This window comes from Ciona intestinalis, chromosome 1 (assembly GCF_000224145.3).
Source record: "Ciona intestinalis chromosome 1, KH, whole genome shotgun sequence".
NCBI classification, from domain to species: domain Eukaryota; kingdom Metazoa; phylum Chordata; class Ascidiacea; order Phlebobranchia; family Cionidae; genus Ciona; species Ciona intestinalis.
The window spans coordinates 6,189,547-6,206,114 of NC_020166.2; the positions used below are offsets into that span (position 1 = coordinate 6,189,547).

The 16,568-nt window shown below is 35.9% G+C and overlaps 4 protein-coding genes across 6 annotated transcripts; 3 read left to right on the forward strand and 1 right to left on the reverse strand.

Annotated features, from left to right (window-relative positions):
* The first annotated feature begins 230 nt into the window (after positions 1–230).
* On the forward strand, positions 231–3,858 carry LOC100186146. Of its 2 annotated transcripts, none has more exons than XR_003395933.1 (5): positions 231–2,356; positions 2,562–2,683; positions 2,775–2,971; positions 3,185–3,341; positions 3,523–3,858. XR_003395933.1 is itself a non-coding variant. In XM_002132109.3 (5 exons), exons 1-5 carry the CDS (start codon positions 2,192–2,194, stop codon positions 3,728–3,730), a joined length of 849 nt encoding a protein of 282 aa, XP_002132145.1. In that variant the 5' UTR covers positions 2,074–2,191; the 3' UTR covers positions 3,731–3,858. The 2 variants fall into 2 exon arrangements, 1 of the variants encoding a protein (XP_002132145.1); XM_002132109.3 differs by having other exon boundaries at positions 2,074–2,356.
* Positions 3,859–5,250: 1,392 nt separating this feature from the next.
* LOC100178261 (sigma non-opioid intracellular receptor 1-like) lies at positions 5,251–7,963 on the forward strand. The gene is made up of 6 exons (XM_002132113.4): positions 5,251–5,404; positions 6,005–6,106; positions 6,295–6,387; positions 6,559–6,651; positions 6,977–7,156; positions 7,304–7,963. The coding sequence occupies exons 1-6, from the start codon at positions 5,278–5,280 to the stop codon at positions 7,489–7,491; spliced, it is 783 nt and encodes a 260-aa protein (XP_002132149.1). The 5' UTR covers positions 5,251–5,277; the 3' UTR covers positions 7,492–7,963.
* Positions 7,281–9,052, reverse strand: LOC100180635 (cilia- and flagella-associated protein 300-like). Of its 2 annotated transcripts, XM_002132116.4 has the most exons (7): positions 8,895–9,052; positions 8,706–8,787; positions 8,548–8,620; positions 8,320–8,483; positions 7,955–8,127; positions 7,768–7,834; positions 7,281–7,704 (listed from the first exon to the last, which is right to left on the reverse strand). In XM_002132116.4, exons 1-7 carry the CDS (start codon positions 8,981–8,983, stop codon positions 7,576–7,578), a joined length of 777 nt encoding a protein of 258 aa, XP_002132152.1. In that variant the 5' UTR covers positions 8,984–9,052; the 3' UTR covers positions 7,281–7,575. The 2 variants fall into 2 exon arrangements, with proteins under 2 accessions (XP_002132152.1, XP_026691158.1); XM_026835357.1 differs by lacking the exon at positions 7,768–7,834 and having other exon boundaries at positions 7,561–7,704.
* Positions 9,053–9,731: 679 nt separating this feature from the next.
* LOC100175952 (oxysterol-binding protein-related protein 8) lies at positions 9,732–13,780 on the forward strand. The gene is made up of 2 exons (XM_002132118.4): positions 9,732–12,481; positions 12,915–13,780. The coding sequence occupies exon 1, from the start codon at positions 9,820–9,822 to the stop codon at positions 12,370–12,372; it is 2,553 nt and encodes an 850-aa protein (XP_002132154.1). The 5' UTR covers positions 9,732–9,819; the 3' UTR covers positions 12,373–12,481; positions 12,915–13,780.
* The last annotated feature ends 2,788 nt before the right edge of the window (positions 13,781–16,568 follow it).

Genomic DNA, 16,568 nt, shown 5'->3' on the forward strand with positions numbered 1-16,568 from the left:
ATGGGAAAAACACTTATAAAATGACGTTTCCTATCGTTCACAATAGTTTGTCTTTATTTAATCAACACAATTTAAACGTTGCGAAGGCACCAACTTATGTCTAAGCCTAAAAACAATGTTTGTTTGTTTATCACAGTGACTAAATAAACTAATTAGTGCGTTAATTATTACTTTGCTGTGTGTGATGCAATATCATATCGCATTGTTTCGGGTGCTGCTTCTGGAAACATATACAGCAGCAGTTAATGTATAACAGATTGGTCACAAAACCTGTAAGGCCAGTTAGAATGAGGGAAATAAAACATTTGGCGTCTTTAATTACTGCAGTACTTGAAACACTATGTTTCAGCGGAATGGTTTATGGCTGGGGATCAATGAGTTATATGTTGGAAAAAGAAGGATATTTTAATTCGACTTGTAACAATTCCGTCGGTTCTCTTAACCCAGCAACTCCTAACGCAGATGCGGTGGAGTATGCGGCACCTGCTTCGAATTTATTTCTTGAAGGACAAACCGAGGCCGAATGTGAAAAGCAAGAGAAAATGTTAACTTTAGTTTTCACGCTTTCCTCTGTCATTTCATCGGCTCTTATCATCATTACTGGGTATATTTTCGATAAATTTGGTACTTGGGTGGTTCGATTCTGTGGAATATCTCTATACATAGTAGGGTGGTTAATCATGGCCGTCACGACCAGAATGGAATCTTGGGCTGTATTTCTCGCCATGATACTTGTTGGGATTTCAGGCTTTCCTTTGGTTATTTCAAATGTTTCTATTTCTAATTTATTCCAAAATCACCGGGTGTTGGTTATATCCGTTATAAACGGTGCGTTTGACTCGTCAGCAGTGACTTTTGCCTTGATGAAAATCGCTTACGACAGTGGAATAGAGTTCAGTTACATCATGTACTTCATGACTGCCTGTGCCGTGTTAATGATTGCGCGTTTCTTGTTTCTTATGCCACGGATGCATATTCCCTCTGTTGTGCCGAATGACTTCCAGTACGGTCTACAATGTTGCAAAATGAGACAGGAATCAGCTAGGGGAGAAGAAATAAATGGTTATGAAAATCTTATAGAAGAAGAACCGGAGAACACTGCGAGCTTAAAGTCTTGCCTACTAAGTGTCAGTTTTATATTAAACTGTATACATGTAGGCTCACTGCAGCTACGCACCCAATTCTTCTACGGGACAACCAAGCCTTGGTTAGTACAAGTAGATCACGACAATCCAAATGAAACCAGCACCTATTTAAACGCATTTGGTATCATTCAGTTGTGCGGCCTTCTGGTATCTTCACTAGGAGGGATTCTTACCGACTTTTGTATCAAGAAATTCTCGGTTACTTCAAGTGTGACATTAGCCACTAGGAGAGCTGTTGCTATATATATCGGTTTAAGCAGTGTTTTCGCTATCCTGTTTTCCATAATCGTTCTTGTACCAGTGTTGCCTTTACAATATTTAGCATTTTTCCTGCAAGTTACATTTCGCTCGTTTCTGTATGGTGCCAACGCGACTTTTCTGATTACAATGTTTCCAGAAGCATACTTCGGAAAACTATATGGGTTTACCGTTTTCTTCGCTGCTATTATAGCACTTTTACAATATCCACTCTTTGACGCCGTGACATACATATACGGTGGGGACTTCACTGTTATCAACATTTCGCTGCTGATAATATCGATTGCAACAATAATTCATCCCATAGTTTTGTACGTGAGACCAGTTACGGTCACAAGATCTGCAAATCATGATGAAGGTTAGAATTCACTAACCCAAAGCGCTGTAGTGTTTCAATTATAGTGGGCATTTATCGAACGCGTTCAATATTGTTTTTGTTATTACGGCCAAAAATATTTTCTGACAGTATTTCCTTTTAACTGTCCGGTATGTGTTGATTATTGTTCTCGTATTGCCGATGTGTTGTATATTTAAGCGCTTGAATAAATATTGGTGACACATTCTCGTCGTGAGTTAAGGATTAATTTGCTCCAGTCAGAAGTATATGTTTCCTAATACCAACAGCTTGAAAATATCGAAACTGTTTCAAGTGACATAAAACAACAAACGCAAGATGTGATTCACATCGGTAGATCATATAAATAAAGCGATTGTTAAGATATGCGTATACTCACTTTGTATTAAAGTCAACCTAGTAATATTAGAATCGTACAACCATAAGAAGCAGTATGGCAATCATTTCTTCAGTTTTTATAATGGTCGTCGCAGCTCTGCACATAAATATTGTGTGTTGCAATCCAACCTCGCGGTTTGAATGCTGGTTTTGCAAAAACGAACAGTCGGATAAAGATTGTACAGAATATGGGATGCCGACTACTTGCAGCTGGAAACAGGTTGGTAAAATGATTAATGAATGTAGAATTCTTAATATCTGTTGCTGCTTAATCAGTGACTGTCATTGAGAAAGTACAAAGTTTTAAAGATCTTGGCGGTTGCAGTATCATAACTATAGACAACAGCACAAGAATGCCCATTTACGAATTTATGCTGAAATGTATTGTAAAAAGTTGTTCGGTTCCTGATTTGTATTTGTCACAGGTTTGTTACACCGAGTCGCGAGTAGAGAACGGAATGTACCTGATCACGAGAGGTTGTAAGGAAGTAGACGCTTGTGAAGCTTTACACATGCAGAACCGAACGCAATGTCACCCAGAAATCAAGTAAATTGTTATGTTATCCTACATTTAATTGTTCTTCGCAATACAACACGTATATATACACTATATTTTTATGTCATCATTAATTTTACAGCCCCAGCGTGTGTCGTACATGTTGCGAGAAAGATGGATGCAATTACCATTTGGACGCTGGAGAAGGAGTTCTGAATACGAGTAACGTGTCACCAACCCAAGCGGCCGGCGTGGGCAATGACCAATTCTTTGGTGGACGAATTCTACCCGGTGGAGTTCCGCCCCCAGTGCCTACAGAAATAGCTCCACCAAATTGCAGTAAGTAGCCTAAAACAATTATAAATTGACAGCGACTGGGCATAATCTAGGACACTTTTACAATGTAAAGTAGGTAAATAGATTATTTCGCTTAGAGTAAAAAATGCGTAGTAAAATGAGTTCACGTGTAAATATATATCGGTAATACGAAAAACCTTAATGGCAACTGCTGTTACAATACGTGTGAATTAAAAAAAATCAATGTTATTGCAGGCCAATATGTCAAACCAGGACCCACTCCCCTTAACCTGCTCCCCGAAGAGCAATGTCGAATCAATGTCTCGCCAGTGTGTGTCAGCAGTGGCAGTCTTGTGTTCGTGTTGCCAAAACTACCGACACCACTTCGAGAGGAAGGACTAAAGTATAGCAGGTTCGTACTTACATATTTAACTATTATAACTATTTCATTTGCCAACAGGCCCTTTTGAGAGTGTTACGCTTGCTTCCGGGTAAAGTGGGCATTTTACCAACAAATTATATTGCATTAACAAGTTTGCCAAACATTGGTATTTTTCGTGTTTCGTGATTTTTTGATACCGCTGTTTTGGTAGAGCACGACAAGCGGAACGGGGACTGTGCCCAAGAAACCCTCAACTCGAAACAAAGGCGGTTTACGAAGAAGATGATAGCTTTGTTCTTCTGACCATCGTCAATTATCGTTATTCCAACGCATTACCAGTTGCTCAGCAGTTTGATCATCTTGTCGGAGGAGAAAATGTCCGGGAGTTCGTGAAAAAAGCGCGATCGGGTGAACCGTAATGAAAACGACACTGCGTATTCCCAACAAGTGTTTACGTTAAAAAGATTACCTGTTAATGTTATTTATCCAGCGACTTGTTTTTTATTAATCGGAGATTTTACTAAAAAGATATATTTTTGAAGAGGTATATGTGCTAGAAAAAAGATCGTGTACTGCAATTAATTGAGACTTTTACTAGTTTTAAGTCAGGGAAAGATAATCTTGTAAACCAAATCAACTTATTATTTATTATTCAATATAGGGCAATTATATAGGCTATAACTACGTTAACTCTCGGAGTTTTCGTGTGATATTGTGTGTGTTTTATCTGCGGTTAGTTTTCATACTGTAGGCCGTTTTGGGTGTGGTGCCATTGTATTATAACAGTATAGATCTAGTTAAAGTAGGACGCTTTCCCGATTCCTTGAGGCAATTACTACATGCGCGTCTCACGGGTTCGCCTATTGTCCGCGCACGTTTAATTTTGCACTTACTGTTTAGGCGCTGATGTGGTCGTGAGGGTGTAAGCCAGTTGGGGCGTTTCGAAATGGTTGTGTTATAAAAATCTACATGGCAAAAATAGCGTCTGTTATAATGTTATTTTACCCCATTTAAAGTGTTTTTTTACCGCCAGTTTGATCTGTTGTATAAGGCTGAGGAGCATAGCGTCAGTTTCTGCCGAAGTCACTACCCGATGTTAAAGTTGTTAGTAAGACTAGCTGGGATATTTCTTTCCGGCGATTCCCATTAACGGCAAAATCACAACCGCAAGTCTAACCGGAATGTTTTGGTGGCTGAGTGCCTTGAAAAGAATACTTGCCATTAATTTAAGAATAGATAAGATAAGTACGTCATTTCCATCAGGGCACGCCGAGTTGATTTATTACTTTTGTGGGGAATTAAAAGATTTTAACAAAAAAACACATTTTTGCACATATTTTGTAATTGTAGTATGAAAACAAGCGATTGAAACGTAAACTTGCGTTTCTACGTTTGTGTTTCAGATTAAAACTTCAACTTTACATTTGTTTTGACATCGAACAACGTCATAAGCATATAAACGCAAGGTAAACGCATTAAACTACCATTATCACTTGCAAGCGTTTTTCGGTGTTTTGGGTACAATTGCTTTCGTGTGGATATAGAATCGATGTAAGATATAACGCTTAGGTTGAACAACAGCTGTCACAGGACATAAGCCGCAATTCCGTTTAATGTTTGCGTCACTCTAATTTAGTTCAAAGTATATTGTAGTCAGTTGCAACCACAACAGTCGGTGCGTAACGACTGTATACTAACAGATTGGTGAGGTGATGAGGCCATTACGATTTTGTTTACTGTTTGTAGTGTAGGGCAGCAGACAATACCTTTGTTTACAGTCAAGACCCTTTGCAACTCCAAAGTTTTTGTTTGAGATTTGTATTAAACAAGTTTTGTTTGAGATTTGTATTATTACTATACTGTATACTATACTATCGAATCTGAGAATTTGATACATTATATTTTTGGTAGCCTTTGTTTCATGATTGTTTTATGTTATAGAGGCAGTATACAGTTATAGGAAACTATGGGTAAACTTAGCATATTATTTATTCTTGTTATCAGTTACCTATTACTTCACTGGTACAAAGTGATTAAGCCCAGCTATGTGTTCAAAGTAAACACTGTCAAAGAAATTGCACAAAAAGAATCAGGTAACACTGTGACTACAAATCCCATATATGTCGGCATGTTGCTGGCTTATGCAGTCAGTCTATATTATTTATGACTTGCTGTTTGTGTATTATTAAAGCGCTTTAGTTTTAATGTCCGCGGCGTGGTTAGCCTGCCTGCCTCTAACCCAGTGGTAGTGGGTTTAAGGCTCGTCGCTTCTACCGTTATGGGTTATGTGTCCTTGAGCAAGACATTTAACAGCAATTGCTCAAACCCAGTTGTCACTAGTGGCTTGTCCAAATGTCAGCCATACAATTTTGGAAAAGAAAAATCAATTACCCACAAAGTTACTTAAGTTGTAACTGGTAAGCTGGCCTGAACTGCATGAAACAGAATACCCATGTTATAACGACCACCATTTTCCGACCAAGTGAGGATAAAGCAAGTTACGTTTATTCATTTATAATTGATCTATGCACCCACAAAAGTTTATAAACCAAAAAACCTTGGAAACAAATGTTGTGCAGAATATCCGCATACAACTGTACAAAGACCTATAATTTTTATTTTGTTTAGGGGTAACAGAGGATAGTAGGTTGTTAAATAAATTTTTAACCATTTTTATACTTTTTTCCACCTAGGATACTCATATTCGCACCATGGTATTCGTCAAGCATTTAGAAAACGGTATCCGGACTATGTACTACAAGAACAAGATTTTCCATTTTTACCTTCACACACAGGTTTAAAATATTTTTATGTTTATACATATTATATCTTTTTGTACTGTTATATGGGCTTTGTATGCATTCAGCATAGTATGATTTACTCATTGAAAAAATGTAGTTCTGCTAACTGACTAGGTTTATGTAAACAGAGCAAGACAATAAACAGTATTTTAATTGCTTTAATAAACCTGTATATTCTACAGGGGGCCTAGATGGATCTGTGAGTGTTCTGTATGCGTCCCTGCATGAGTTTTTGGTACTTTACCATGCTGAAATTGAAACTACAGGGTCAACAGGTTCGCTAACTAGTGGCTGACCTTTACCTCCATCTTGGTTGTTGCCTTGGTGTAAAAATTCTGTAGCATAAGTAAGCAATAATATAAGAAAAAGAATAGTGTACTTCATAAATATTTTTTGTCGTGGATCATTACAGAATATGGGTAGATATTTGAAACTATTATGTTTAGGTCGACATTACATGAACATATCTGTTAGTGTTCTAAAAGGTACAATCTCTATATCTCAAAGTAGCTTTACCCCTCAAGTTTCGTATTCAAAAGGTTAGTATATATATTATCCTTTAAAAACTAGGCTGCTATAGCCAATGCTAATTAGCTGCATAGATTTAAACAATGTTTTGGTATATTTTTCCCAACCAAAACTTTGGATAGTAAAATAGAAGCGCAATTTTTTATGACCCAATTTTTTAAACTAATGAATGAATGAATGTAACTTACTTTATCCTTTCAAGGCAAATTTTTTTTTCTATATGGTTTACAATTTAGACAACCCATTTTGCATTAGTAACCAGTAACCGCTGTGTTGAAGGGGCAAGTGCGATAACCACTGTGTCAGACATGCATTTAGATTTAATTTTATTATCAGGTGACAACCATGTGCTAAGGATGGGTACAACATCCACAGTCAAATTAGCTGGTGGGACTACTTTGTTAGTGTATGGTCGAGGTATTATGCCACTGACAGCTGGTTACTGGGTGTCAGATAGTATATTTAGTCACAGTGATCCTATACTAGCTGTAACAACTATATGGTTATACCTCAAAGGTAAGTGCTGACAAGGAAAATATGTCAACTTGGTGCTGCTTAATAACCTACTTGTTTAAGATTACTGCACGCAGATTTGTTATAAAACATAAATAAAGCACTAGGTCTTGAATGCCTAAAATATATTTATTTATTTATTTTATACAGCTGTTCTACTGAGCAATATATGGGTGAAAAATGCACTTGTTTATTTGTGGACCATATCTTCCCAAGGCATAGTGAAACTCTGGCAAGATGTCTTGTACCATTTAAATCATCTGCCACAGTTATTTAACAATTTGAAAGAGTACTTGTTTGGGCTGATAAACCGTGTGTCTGATTGGCTAACAGATTAACAATATAACTTAAAGCAGCGTTGTATCTGTATGCAATTTTTATAGCAAGCACCGCGATTATTATTTTTATCTACAAATCAAAATCTACCACAAGCTTTTTCCCCATGCATGGTATAACAATACAGCTTGTCTCTTTAAAGGATCAATGGTTAGGTAGGCAAATGTTTGGTCATGCTCTTCTTCAGCTGGGTACGTCATACACCCTTTAGAATCCTGTGAACATTTTAAAACATTGTTTTATAATATTTTATGTATCTTTATTAGATAGATTTATACCATTGTCTTGACTTTGTATGCCTTTGTTAACACAATCATCTCTTTTGTTTCACCATCACGCTGTACCCTAAATATATTATTTATAAGTTTTATAGCGAGCTTGCTGATAATATCTATATTGTGTCCCACTGATTCTTTATTTTAAATCGTCTTTTAAGTTGAATTAATGCATGAAATATAAACTTACGCTATCAGATCTTTGTAGAGAGATTTTGTGACATCTAGATATGGCTGAATATTGTCTTCAAACTGACAGATTGGCCCACCAATGACAAAGTGGAAAAACAGTTTAAAAATAAACTCCTTTCGCTCTTCATCACTATAGCATTCAAAGTTATCAGAGTCTTCCAATAACAGCATCTAAATTTGAAAGTAATTATATATCATTGTTTTTAGGGATTATGCAGAAATAGGTAATCACTAAATCGGATGCTAGAAAATTAAACTTTGAAATTGTTCTGTATCAATTAATTGGTGTCGAAACAATTTACCCTCCAAGACCCTTGCATTTTCAGTTTTAAAAAGTGATGATACGTTACCAAACTTTTATACCTTCCGTAATTCATCAGAAATTGTAACTCCTTCATAAAATTCATCAAAGCATTTGCAAATGCTCCCATTTTCCCGAACAATTCCTTCATTTTTCAGTTTGTCGAAGAAGTTTAATGAAGTCACTGTGCTATTCAACTCCTCAATTGCCACGTTATCTGCAGGAGCTGTAACATAATATCAATGTGTGACAACCAAATGTGATTATTCTTTAAAATAATGTTTGCATACCAACGTAGCCCCATGCTCCAGAAGGGGACATGGCTTGAATATTAGCAAGCACAACTTCATCATGAAAAAAATCCTGAGATGGAATAAAAATATCAACTCATTAAATTATTTTTGCATTTTTACTTGATGTAACTATTTTAAGTAAAGGCAAATCTTACATGTACAAACTTTTCTTTTCTGTAATGTTGAAATGATTTATCAAAGCTGAAGCACCAAGCTCTGAGACGGTCTTTCAAATACCTAATGGAATGTTTAAAATAAGAGGTTAAAACAAGATGAGATAAGTTAATACTTTGAGTGTTAACACATTAATGTTTCTACATTTTTGAATGAAAAACTTTAATCACCATTTTTCAAAGTATTGTTTAAAATCTTTTGAGCAAAGGGTTGGCAACGTTTTAGGTAAATATGTAAACTTGTAGCTTTCTTCTTCCATACTAAACAAGGGATTTCGGTTTCTTTTTCTATTTTGTTTAAAATAAATATATCAACAACTCCCTTAAAAAAATAAGTTTCAACCAAACAACGGCGTTCCCGTATTTCCAGCGGTTTGTTAATACAAAGGGGAGTTTTAAAAGGAAGTTATTTTTAATTAACTCGTTTTTCTCTTTTAATAAACAACACCCACATTGTCCCAAGTCTATCTTGTTAAGAATTGCAAAATAAACAATGCTTCCAATCCATCGTCGATTCATATTCCCAAACATAAAGGAAATTGTGTCAATTATCCAAATACGGAGTTGAACCGCGACGACATGATCCCATTGGACAACTTGACAGATCGATTGCGTCAATAACGATTACATGCAGGGTTTAGAAAAGGAGGTATCCAATGCGTAAATAGGTAAGAGCGTACAGTGTCACCAAGAACCATTTTATCTGGATTGACATAGATAAGAATTTGGGGGCGTTTAAATCCGATGGTGTAGTTTCTGAAATTCGACAGCTGTAATTGTGGATGGAAAAAGTAAACTTAATTAGTATTATTAGTAGAAAAAAAATAGTGAAATAGATAATTTTTTCAATTATGTAACAAATTATAAATTTAGACATTATGCAAAACAACCTATGAAATTGTATGTATGTAACTAAACTATGTATAATGTATAATTTTTTAATATGTTCTGATAAATTAGGTATTTGGTTGTTGCATTAAAGAAACTATGTACTTGCAGATGCAATATTATTTAACTGAATCAAATTATATTTCTAGAATCTTAAAACTATGATTATGTAAAATCAAATCTAATATAGAACTGGTCAGGTTTAAAAATGGATCAAAATATGGAAGATATCAGTTTAAGTGTGCCAGTGACACCTTCTGTACAAACAGCTGTGTCCATTACAACAACAAATGTATCAACACCCAAGACAAAGTCACCTCGAGAGAGTTTTCACGCTTCTGAATCGCCAGTTCTCTCTTCTAAGCTTGCTAAGAAGCATTCACTAAAGTTGCAAAAGCAAACATATAAGGTTGAGAAAAAGAAAGCTGAAAACGAGTTCCAAATGACAGTGAATGACTCCTCCGTGATTTTGCTTTCGGATTGGTTGAAAGTAAGAAGTACGCTAAAGAACTGGTCACGCATGTGGTGTGTTTTAAAACCGGGGGTATTAGTTCTTTATAAAAACTCAAAAGAGAAGACCTGGGTTGGCACTGTTGTGTTAACATCTTCAGAAATAATTGAAAGACCTTCAAAAAAAGATGGATTCTGCTTTAAAATCTACAATGCACTGAACCAGACAATCTGGACGATCAAAGGTCCTAAGGGTGAAAGCCTTGGTGTTTTGTCTAGTTCATTGCCAACTAGTTATCTAATTCTGCGTGCTCAAGGTGAATCTGATGGTCGGTGCTGGTTGGATGCCTTGGAACTGTCTCGAAAATGTACAAACTTGCTAAAAAAGTCAACAGAAGCTTCTAGTAAAGTGGGGAAAAGCAAACTGGAAGACAACTCCGAAGTTTTTTTGCCAGGTCGTTCAGTTTCTCTCAGTTTGGGTGAACAAACAGAGCCAAATAAAGTACTTGATGATTCTTACATTGATCTGATGGATTTGCAGCAAAAACTTTCTCTTCTAGGCCATAATCAGCAATCAATTATGCAGGAAAACAACATTGACTGTGCATCCTCGCAACAAAACAACAATTCACAAAGTTTAATGCCTCCAACTTCACTGGCTATACTCAGTAACAACCAGGACAGTGGGGATGAGTCATCCGCTCCAGACAGTGTTGACTCATATCAAGACATTGATGCTGAAATTAAAAACGCAGATGATCAAGAAACCAAGTATGTGGCAGATAAGGGCGAGGAGTTCGGAGACTCCGGTGAAAACTCCCAGACTGAAGTTCTGGCTGGAGAGAGCAAGAGTCTGGTTTGGGCTCTGCTGAAGCAGCTGAGACCTGGTATGGATTTGTCAAAAGTTGTTCTTCCTACCTTTATATTGGAGCCTCGCTCATTTCTTGACAAGTTGTCCGATTATTACTACCATGCTAATCTGCTGTCTAATTCGGCAATTGAGGAGAATCCATATAATCGTATAAAAGGAATAACCAAATGGTATTTGTCTGGATTCTATAAAAAACCAAAAGGTCTAAAGAAACCATATAACCCAATATTGGGAGAGACCTTCAGATGCATGTGGGATCATCCAGAAACAAATAGTTCTACTTTTTATTTGGCAGAGCAAGTTTCTCATCATCCACCAGTTTCTGCCTTTGTGGTTATTAACCGAAAGGATGGTTTTACTGTAGACGGCAGCATTTTGGCAAAATCTAAGTTTTATGGAAACTCTATTTCAGCTGTATTAGAAGGAACTGCGAAGGTTTCATTGTTGAAGCATGGCGAAGAATACACTTTCACAATGCCTTACGCACATTGTAAAGGAATCATTTATGGCAAGATGACAATGGAGTTCGGTGGAAAAGTCTGCATACAGTGTGAGAAAACCGGGTACAGCGCTGAGTTAGAATTCAAGCTTAAACCACTGTTTGGGGGAGGAAAGCTGAATGAAGTTTCTGGCCGAATTTCTCTCGGTAAAAGAGTGCTGGCAACTCTAAGTGGATACTGGGATGAGGAGGTTTTCCTTACAGATTTAAGTGGTGGTACTGTTTCAAGGTTTTGGTCCCCAACAGAAGAAGTACGGAAATCTCGCCTGAAGCGGTATGTTGTCCCTCTTGAACAGCAGGTTGATTTTGAGTCAGAGGGATTGTGGAAGAAAGTGTCATCTGCAATTGAGAAACAAGACCAGGTACTTGCAACTGAAGAAAAGTATGTACTTGAAGATGCACAGCGTAAAGAAGCCAAGAAGAGAAAAGAGGAGGGGGTGGAGTGGTTAACCAAGCACTTTCAATATGATGACAAGGGAGAGCAATGGGTTTATAATCACATAGATGCCCGACCGTGGGATGAATTGAATGACATTGTGCAGTATGAAAAGGATGGTAAAATTACCACTCGGACAAAACATTGTACCTCTCCAGTAAAAACAGGTTTGCTACAGAATGTGTCAAGGGAAAATGCAACAGCGTCCAGCTCGTTTAGGTCAACTTTGAGTGAAGCTTCAGAACCAGGAGGTCGTTTAAACAGAAAAATCAAGCCAACAATGCACATCAGCAGCCGAGAAATAACAACAGCTATCTCAGAGTTGTTAATACCAATTGCACAAAATCAGAAAGAAATCCTTGCATGTTTGGAAAAATTAAAACAGCAAATGCAACTTGTAGCAGTGAACAGCAGAGATAACCATTCTCTTCCTTGGAATACAATATTGATTTGTTTCTTCATGAGTCTCGTTTTGTATTTCCTAATGGGATACCCAATTAATTAGTTCAACTACCATGTAATCAGATGCATACCTGATTAAAACTGTCAATCAACTGACTATAAACAATATGTTGCTGCCACATTTTGTGCAAAGTTAACAATTAACTGTGTATAGGGATGCACATTACAGAATTTCGAATCTATGAGATTCGAATTCTTTTGTATTCGAATCTAATTACGGGATTCGGTATTCTGTTTAATGACGTAATTACACGTCACTCATATACTGTATTAACAATTTTTGAAACTTATTAATTTTGAAAAAAATATTTTTGTGTTTGTGGGACTTTCGAGAGTAAATGTTTCGTAACGTCTTTTCATAGCCTGCTATACGTTTCATGACGCAAAAACTACCCAATGGTACAATTTTTGATCATTTTAAAGCTTATGATCCAACAAGGCTGCTATCATAGAGTCAATAAGCTGACTTTTGTGGGTAAAATTCATTTTTCCTATAAATATAAAAAGATTTGAAATTCTAGATTCGAAATAAAGTATTCTAGGATATCCTAGAATACCTAATTATTCTGTAATGTGCATCCCTAACTGTGTAATATATATTTATAGAATCGAGTGCAAACTTAAACTGCTGCATGTGTGGGTTAGTGCAATTTATTATATAAGCTGCTGTATTTAAAAGCCAGATTACACAATTTTTATGTTTTTACTTTATACTGTTGTCTGTTATGAACAAATTGGCCTCCCTGAATAATCCCATACTCGTTAACAAATGTTCATATTTAAAATGTTATTTTAATATACTGTTTGTGTCACTAGTATATGAAGTGTTGCCAATGATATGCTTGGTAATAATTTTAACAATATACCGTTTTAGTTTATTGCTTTGTAAGAGGCAATCATAGACTATCCTGTTGCTTTATTGATTAAATGTGTGTGTAATTCCTGCCATGTCACAGATCCACACTTTAAATGTGAAATTTGGTTTAAATTATTTGTGCAATATCTTATACTTGTGTTTTGCATAGTATTCGCCATAAAGCTGGTCAAGACTCTAAAGTTCGATCTTGCGTTTTATTTTATGATAGGTCAGGTTTTTACAAAGTTATATATTAAAACTGTTGAATGTGATTTAACATTGTACCGATATATTAGTTTTGAAACGTTTTTTTTACAAAATCTGTTGTATAGGCCTATATACTATTTTATTATCCAAAATTCTTCAAACAATTTTTTATTGTAAAATAACTGTGAAATATGTATTTAAATGTACTTTGTTTATATTGTTTCTAATGTGTGTATACAGTACTACGTATGAAGTGTTGGTAGAATGGTAGATAAGCTTTTTTTGTGTTTTTATGTTCAACGGTGTGACATGACTGTAGATAACAGATTTACGTTGTCGGTTGTGGTTGTTTTCTGGATTGTAGTAAATAAACACTATTTACAAGTAGCGTTTTTATTTGACTGTATTTAATTAGTCATTAATGGCAATGTAATGCTTTTGTGGCAATATAAATAATTGAATTTAACTTATCTTTTCTTGCGTGACCGGACAACCACAGTTGTTATAACGCGGGTGTTAGCTTACGCCTTACGAGTTACCAATACCATCTGTGTTCTTTTGTGGGGGATTAATATGACTGATAATTTGTACAACTTAATACCATAGCGACCACAGGGTTGGAGCAGTTCTTGTTAAATGTCTAGCCCAAGGACACGTACGCGCAAAATGATAGCAGCGACGAGCCTGGAACCTCTAACCCTGCGTTAGAGGCAGGCGCTAACACGGCGCCGGACAAATATATATGACTGTACTGTGAGAAAATGATGCTTAGGATTCTTAGATGTTTACTTGAAAAAGTTTAATGTGTGTGTATAATTACCAATTAACTTAAGTTTTCTTCTGGAACTGTACAATAATTACATTCCCATTGCTGTAGTTAATGTTAAAATGCCATTACTTGGGTGACTGCTCACTTTTTTCTGTGCAACAGGATTTAATTAACAATTAGGCAGTCATTAATATTTAACGATGCGTGGTTAAATTTCGTGCGAATCGGTATCTATCTCTGTAACTACGTATGTGATTAAGTTTGGAGCCCATTATTTGTGAAGTGAAGGAAGCGTTAAATTATTCATTGAACCCTCGGCCACCATCATTACCTCTTCTTTCTTTATGATACGTAATAAAAGTGACGGTGATGGCGTATATTCGGAAATGCAAATTTCTTCCCGTGGCTTTGCACGTAAATTATTTGTAGGCACTTGCGTATCATGAACAACCATAGATCGTGGGGTGGCATGATTGTAAGTGGTCATTGAAAAAGGGATACCAACGAAAAATTTGAATATCTACAAATATGCTTAAAGTTTGAAACGAAGTAGTTTTTGCTTGAGATCGAACTGCTAATAATCACAGAAACAAGAGATCACAGATCTTATGAATGAGCACGTTTTAAACTAATCAGCATAGGATAGTAGAGACGGGGAAGATGGGACACCTTGAACACATAATATCTAAATAGCCTGATCGTGTTTTAAACAATTAACAACGGTCTGTGGAAGTCGTGAAGATACGGTTTTATAATTCATTAAATGTTCTTTGTTTACTACCAAATGAAAAGAGAAAACAAAATGAAAAGGTGTCAAGAAAAAAATAAAAAAAAATAATAATTAATCCTTTTACTACAACGGTCGACTGGGCTCGAACAAAAAAATCTGAAAGAGACCAACAAAACGGGTTCTAGTCGCCATTGGTGACTGTAGAGCAGTAGGCAGAATGTATTTATACATGTATTATAACTAATGAAACTTATGACGTATGAAGATTGAGTGATTGGTAAAGACTATGTGTAAATACGCTTTGTAAAACTCCTGTACCATGTGTTTATTGTAAACTTACACTAGTTTACGTTGTCGTCGCCTAAAAACGTTTGTTTTCATGAATTTTGACAAACCGTAATCACGTAGTAATTAGGTAATGTTAGAAGTTAATATTAATCATATGATGTTGAATTAAAAATAATGTTTCATTTACGATTAATGATAATACGGTATAAGAGTAGTGCATTTAATGCGTCCCCACTTAAATGCTAATAGTTTGATTCAGTCGTGAATCGTTGTGTGGATACAACACGTGCCGTCGTTCCCCGCCAAACTCCCAGACAGTGTTTCCGCTATGTAAAGTGCAGGAGGGAAGTAATGGTTAATTAATCGCTCATCGTGTGGTTTTAAATCTTAAAATTCAGTCTAAAAATTATAAATATATATTATGATTTGATTTCAATCAAGAGAATAAAGAAAAATGCTATAATTAAGAATTGAGATAAGTGCTGAAAAAGTCACGAAAACAACAACAACAAGAACAACTGTTCGACGAAAAAGAATCTATATGACCACTAACGTGCTCAATATAAAAGAATGGAACGCGCAGCTTCAATGTTGGTAAAGGAGAGAGATAATATATACTCTCTTTTTCTTTCGCAGGTCGTTCCCGTTTACTATTGTAGCCAATGGAATAGAGGGCGTTTTATGTAGATTTTCTTCGTTTTTTGACTTAATTTAAAGTTATATGGTAAAACAACTATTTTATAATATATATAAAAACCGCTTGTTTGAAGATTTTTAATTAAAATTATTAAATAATTAAATTTCCTAAAAAGTTTTCTTCCAATTAGAACCTCAATATGTTTAATTAAATGTTCTTAACAACATTTTTACATTGTATCGTATGTAGGGTGTAACGGTCACGCCTTTTATCCAAAACATTATTTCTTTCTTTTTTATCCATAAGCGTGTTTTAACAACTGTTGTTTTACCGTTACTGTCTTAGCTTTTTGTCAACTCTCTTGTGTCTCGCTTTTTGTCAACTCTCTTGTTCTTCGTTATCGTGACCGAAGAGACGAAATAAATTTCTTTCATTCATTCAAGTGGTAAACTGTAAGCGTTAACCTACCAAATATCTAAACCGGCCTAATAAACGTGAACAGTTGGTTTTTAAAATAAACAGCTTAAACTACTATGCGCCTATCTTTTACAATGGAGACCAAGCGAAATGGGGACGGAGTTGGCGGTCACGTGAATAGATAAAAGAATGTATCACGGTTTTGGGCAGTTGCGCGTTCTACTCTTTTTTATTTCTGTGATAATAATAACCCAGGAAGTAACATACATGGTAACTCATAAGCTGTCACGAGGTGATAAACCCGTGTGATAACGACTGTCGTTTTCCGGCCACGC

Coding starts and splice junctions, on each gene's coding strand:
- LOC100180635 (XM_002132116.4), bottom strand. CDS start 8,983: ATGGAAGAAGAAAGCTACAAGTTTACATATTTACCTAAAACGTTGCCA. Junction 8,128..8,319: donor TTTCTGATGAATTACGGAAG/GTATAAAAGTTT, acceptor TTTCAAATTTAG/ATGCTGTTATTGGAAGACTC. Junction 7,835..7,954: donor CTCTACAAAGATCTGATAGC/GTAAGTTTATAT, acceptor TAATATATTTAG/GGTACAGCGTGATGGTGAAA.
- LOC100175952 (XM_002132118.4), top strand. CDS start 9,820: ATGGATCAAAATATGGAAGATATCAGTTTAAGTGTGCCAGTGACACCT.
- LOC100186146 (XM_002132109.3), top strand. CDS start 2,192: ATGGCAATCATTTCTTCAGTTTTTATAATGGTCGTCGCAGCTCTGCAC. Junction 2,684..2,774: donor CAATGTCACCCAGAAATCAA/GTAAATTGTTAT, acceptor TTAATTTTACAG/CCCCAGCGTGTGTCGTACAT. Junction 2,972..3,184: donor AATAGCTCCACCAAATTGCA/GTAAGTAGCCTA, acceptor ATGTTATTGCAG/GCCAATATGTCAAACCAGGA.
- LOC100178261 (XM_002132113.4), top strand. CDS start 5,278: ATGGGTAAACTTAGCATATTATTTATTCTTGTTATCAGTTACCTATTA. Junction 5,405..6,004: donor AATTGCACAAAAAGAATCAG/GTAACACTGTGA, acceptor TTTTCCACCTAG/GATACTCATATTCGCACCAT. Junction 6,107..6,294: donor ATTTTTACCTTCACACACAG/GTTTAAAATATT, acceptor TATATTCTACAG/GGGGCCTAGATGGATCTGTG.